The sequence below is a fragment of the Halyomorpha halys genome, unplaced genomic scaffold (assembly GCF_000696795.3).
Source record: "Halyomorpha halys isolate HHAL.00 unplaced genomic scaffold, Hhal_1.1 Scaffold544.1, whole genome shotgun sequence".
Taxonomy (NCBI): Eukaryota; Metazoa; Arthropoda; class Insecta; order Hemiptera; family Pentatomidae; genus Halyomorpha; species Halyomorpha halys.
This window is the reverse complement of record NW_027105730.1, coordinates 503,785-508,581: the sequence shown is the minus strand read 5'-3', so window position 1 is coordinate 508,581 and position 4,797 is coordinate 503,785. Positions and strand designations below refer to the sequence as shown.

The following is a 4,797-nucleotide window of genomic DNA, read 5'->3' as shown; positions in this document are numbered from 1 at the left end:
TGATTTACTTTAAAGGTTCTATCAGTGAGGTAGGAGCGGATTATAAGGAAATATGTTGGGGGTAGGAATTGAAGAAGTTTATAGAGCAGACCTGGGGTTAAGTTAAATTTAAAAACTAAGTATCTAATAACTATAATGGTGCGAAAATATATAGAAAAGCTGACTAGTGATATTGAAAAACACATTGCGCATGTGCCCGCTAAGTTAACAATCAAACTGTGTGTTATAATACACCTTTTGTTTATGCGTTTTTTGTCATTTTTCATTACATTCTACGACTTAATTTGTTAAAACTTATTTTTTCTAAATTGTTTGAATTTCTGACAGTACATGTTAGAATGTAAATGTTTTTTCAAACTGGATAAATATTTGTTCTCTTATCTACTGAGGTTATTTATTCAATCCGTTTATATTGGAAGAAGATAGTTGAGCATACGAAGTAGATTGTAGGAAGATAGTCCTGGTGGTGGTCAGTTAATATCTTTAACCAACGGTTGACCCCAACACCATCTCTGTTTCAATCTGACAGCCCTGACGAAGGCCTCAAATATGGGCCAGAACGTTGTTATCAATAAATAGTTGTTAAATATTTACCATTCTTCTCCCCATCCTTCTCTCATTCCCTTCACGAGAGCACGAATCCCTGCATATAGTGTATTCTGAAAGTGGACTTCATCATATATCATTGCGAACTGTTTATAATTATCTTTGGAAATGAGTCCTCTGTCTTCCAAGACTTTGCCCATCGCGTGGTATCTCCCAAGGCTCCTGAGGACCAGTCTTGCATGCTCTAGGTTCTGTCCTTCGGTACGCTTGACGGTCGCGAATCCTGAGGCCTGGAAAATATTTTTACATAATAGATTTCTACAACATCAATTAGCGGCTCATGCTGTCGATAGTTACCTTCAAGTCCTCCAGGGTTATTGTTGAACCAGACTGATTGTAATGAATGAATTCACACCAGAGTGGGCCTTCTGTATCTCCAAATTCCTCCATCAAATAGTCCATTTCCCTGAGGATGTTAGTGTATACCTGTTAAGCGTCAAATTTATTATAATTAAAAATATTTTGCGTTTAATAATCTTTTAAAATATTTATTAACAAATCAGTGACTTACTCCTTCCACATTCTACTATCTATAAAAATATTGAGAAAATTTAATTTATTGTAGATATTATGTAAATTGACACATCTGTTCATTAATCCGTCCATCTTCGTAGGAGTAGTAGTTTTTATGACCATTTTCTAAAATATATAGGAGGATGGTTAGGGTTGCGGTCTAGTTGTAAACTATTTTTGTTTCTCCTTTGACCGCAACCCTGACCATCTTCCTATACAGGAAAATAAATAGTTGTAAACTATTTTTGTTTCTCCTTTGACCGCAACCCTGACCATCTTCCTATATATTTTAGAAAATGGTCATAAAAATTACTACTCCTACGAAGATGGACGGAATAATGACTCGGCCAATAACTATCTTTATGAGTGGGTGTATGGAAATTGAAATACCTACAGATACTTCCATTTGAAACATTTTGAAATCGTTGCTGAGTTGTTCCGCAGCTTCTCCAGTGTTCTGCTTCTTCCCAATGAAACTCTTCGTGGCTGTCCTCCCATTCCCAAGAACTACTTTCGCTGTAATTCTGAGAATGGTCGAAGCATAGTTTTCTCCTTTTGGTAACGCTGGCTCCGATCTCACTTCGATTATTCGCTTTATTTTACTGTCATTTAACGATTTCCTTAGAACTACCTCAAGTACTTCTTTGTCCATTCCTGAAACATAAAAGTTAGTAATTATATTCGCAGATATATGAATATAATTATATTTTAACGGATGCTGGGTATCTTTCTATGATATTTATCATTTTAATGATATCACAACCACATAAAGGAGAGTTGAATCTCTTCTATGTGTTATACCAACTGTCGGATTTAAGTAATCCGATCTTTACCATTCTTTTTTGGATTTACATAAAGTCGGGGTCGGGGGTCTCATTTTCTGATGCCCCCCCTTTCCGCGGACACCGGAAGGCTCCGAAGACGCTGCGACTGCAATGCCGCCCCAGCCTATGCACTATACAAGCTAGGACCTGGCCATTACGCCGGAGTCCAGGACACGCTGGCCAGCCACGGAGGTACGAAGACGTCTTTTCAGACACCACGGCGAGGAAACATGGTTTTCACCATTTCGCCCACAGCACACCTAGACGAGGGAAGCGGCTAGGAGACGTCACCAGATAAGCCAATATAACTCATGAGACTCCATGTTCCTTTATTATAATATTATAGATAAAGATCTATTAAAACCTAACACACTAACATCATCTGCCCCTCCAGAGATTAATACTTTTACAAATAGAAGGAAAATATATGCATGTTATGAGCAGAAAGTGTCTCACAATTTTCAGCCCCCCTGTTCCACACTATTAATTTATCAGATTCATAAAATTACACTCGGGACACCTGCAGTATAGCACGAGCAGGTCCCGATGTAAACACCATCAGACTATACAACACTATTGAAAGTTATAAATAAATTAATATATTCAGTTAAATTAAACAAACGTTATTATTTTTATTTACAGATTAGATTAATGATTGTGTTCATTGCTCATTACAGCAATTGAGTTCACAGTGGTCACTAACAATATATAATAAAACTGTATTATAATAATATGCAATATAATATAACATATATAACATTTCATCTCGTATTACTAATATTGGTCCAATAAGGATCTATGTAGGCAATTAACTATCATTACAATTATGATTTAGAATGTTCGGTGAACAGCTTTCAAATTATAATAAAGAAGAAGCAAAATTCCAACAGAACCTGCCTAATTTCTACGTCTTTTTTTTCAATACGGGTAAAGGTTAGATAGGATTCGCTAATAATTGTTTGAATTCAATTATTTTTTCTTTGTTTGTCGGGAATTACTATTCAAATAATATATTAAACAAAAGATTATCTATAATATTATCATAATAATATCCTCTATAAAATATCAACAGGTCTTATAGAACAAAAAAAATTACTGTTTTTCAATATTAGTATTGCAATAATTTCGACAGATTGAGCTATCGAAGTTCGGTGAAAGATTTTTTTGGAATGAAAGTTGATATTCGATTTTAGCGCCTCAAGTAACTTTTGGAATATGTAATAATATAATAATTTTCGAAATAATCGGAAAATAAGATTGCTTGGCACAAAATTCAAAGGCCAAAGTTATCTGAAAAAATAAATTACTTCAACCCAACTCAACGAAACTTGGCAGTGGTTTAGGGCTCGAACTGGATCTAATTAAATAAATTAGAACTGGGGGAATAAAATAAAATGTTTTCCTTACTTGAAACTAATATGTCACCCTTATAAGGGCAGTAAGTCTGAAAAGGAGGGGATTTGTATATGACCACGTTCAACTGCCAGATTTTAATCTGATTAAGATTGCCTACTTTATGAGGCTGGGTGGACACGTCTAACCAACAGGGTTGACTCATGGAATAATAGAGTACACCTCCTGACGTTGATCTGATTGCCTAGCCTTCGCACTTCATAATGAACTGTCAGTCTAATACCTAAATGTTATGGTTATAAGTTAGTCAACCTCTTCACTTTATGTTGATCTGTATGTACAGCCAACATGCTATATAGTGGCCAGCCACTACATAGTATGGATAAGTATGAATGTAATGATACTCTTTACTAAGAATGGTATAAGTTTTATTTTATTTGTATTATCATGAGGAAAGATGGCCAGCAATTAAACAGAAATAGACAAAAACTTATCTATTTGTGCCAACATTTCGCCTTTCATTATTTTAGACACTACTTAAATATTTTATTATCTTAAGTTGATTACTCATCATTTACAATTTCTTCTACACCTTTCACTACGTTCATTTCTTCAAAACTTTCTGTTTTATAATTTTCCATAATTTTTTTGTATAATTTTTACTTCTATCATATTATCTCTATTGCTATCAATCTTCTACTATCTACCTCTATTCTCATTAATATACTAATTTCTACTTAATTCATTTTACCACCCAAATCCACTTGTTTCTAACCTGGCTTCTCTTTCATTACCTAATAATCCGCCAAGGCGTCTGAAACGAAGATGGCCTCGAGATCTTCTCCTCTAGAAATGTTATTGGAGTTCTATTAGTGGGTAGATTCTCCACATATTTTTATCATGTCACTATGTCACCTACAGCAAATTTACTTGTTGTACATATGTGTGTACAGTTGTAAATATCAATAAATAAATTATTTAAAAAAAAATCATTATGTTTATTTCCAATTTTTTTTTGGTTTTTTATTATAACCTTTTTATTTTATGTTTCTCTGAGCGATTTTGTTACCTATTTTTGTTTTTTTAGCCCTGATGACGATCTGAAATTCTGGTCGAAACAACGGAAATAGGTTTTTCTTTATTTGAGTACGGTGAGAACCTCCGACCATCTTATCTTACGTCAACTATTAACACCTAATTATTTATACTATTATTGGTTTTTATTTTAATTAAATATTTAATTTTGTTTTTATTATTTGTTGGTAGTTTATATTATTATTGGCGATAGTTGCAAACTAGTTGTAGGCTTTGCTTGGTTTATTAGTTTAAAATATATGTGACTATATGAAGGAGAATCACAGCGTCGTCAAAAGCAAAATTAACAGCATTATCTTTACATGGTATTATTTATATTTTATTTTATAATATATTTTATTATGATATTTTTTACATGATGAAGCCCTGCAAAGTGGGGCGAAACGTTGGAAAATAAATAGTTGTA

At 33.6% G+C, this 4,797-nt stretch overlaps 1 protein-coding gene across 1 annotated transcript in view; it reads right to left on the bottom strand.

Moving 5' to 3' along the window:
- LOC106684117 (uncharacterized) overlaps positions 1 to 4,215 on the bottom strand; it is a 16,233-nt gene extending 12,018 nt beyond the window's left edge. Inside the window, exons 1-4 of the mRNA XM_014426008.2 lie at positions 4,091 to 4,215; positions 1,514 to 1,773; positions 904 to 1,032; positions 595 to 836 (exon numbers count right to left, since the gene is read on the bottom strand). Coding sequence (XP_014281494.1) covers positions 595 to 836; positions 904 to 1,032; positions 1,514 to 1,771 — 629 coding nt within the window. The 5' untranslated portion in view covers positions 1,772 to 1,773; positions 4,091 to 4,215. The remainder of the gene's footprint in view (positions 1 to 594; positions 837 to 903; positions 1,033 to 1,513; positions 1,774 to 4,090) is intronic.
- Between the last annotated feature and the right edge of the window lie 582 nt (positions 4,216 to 4,797).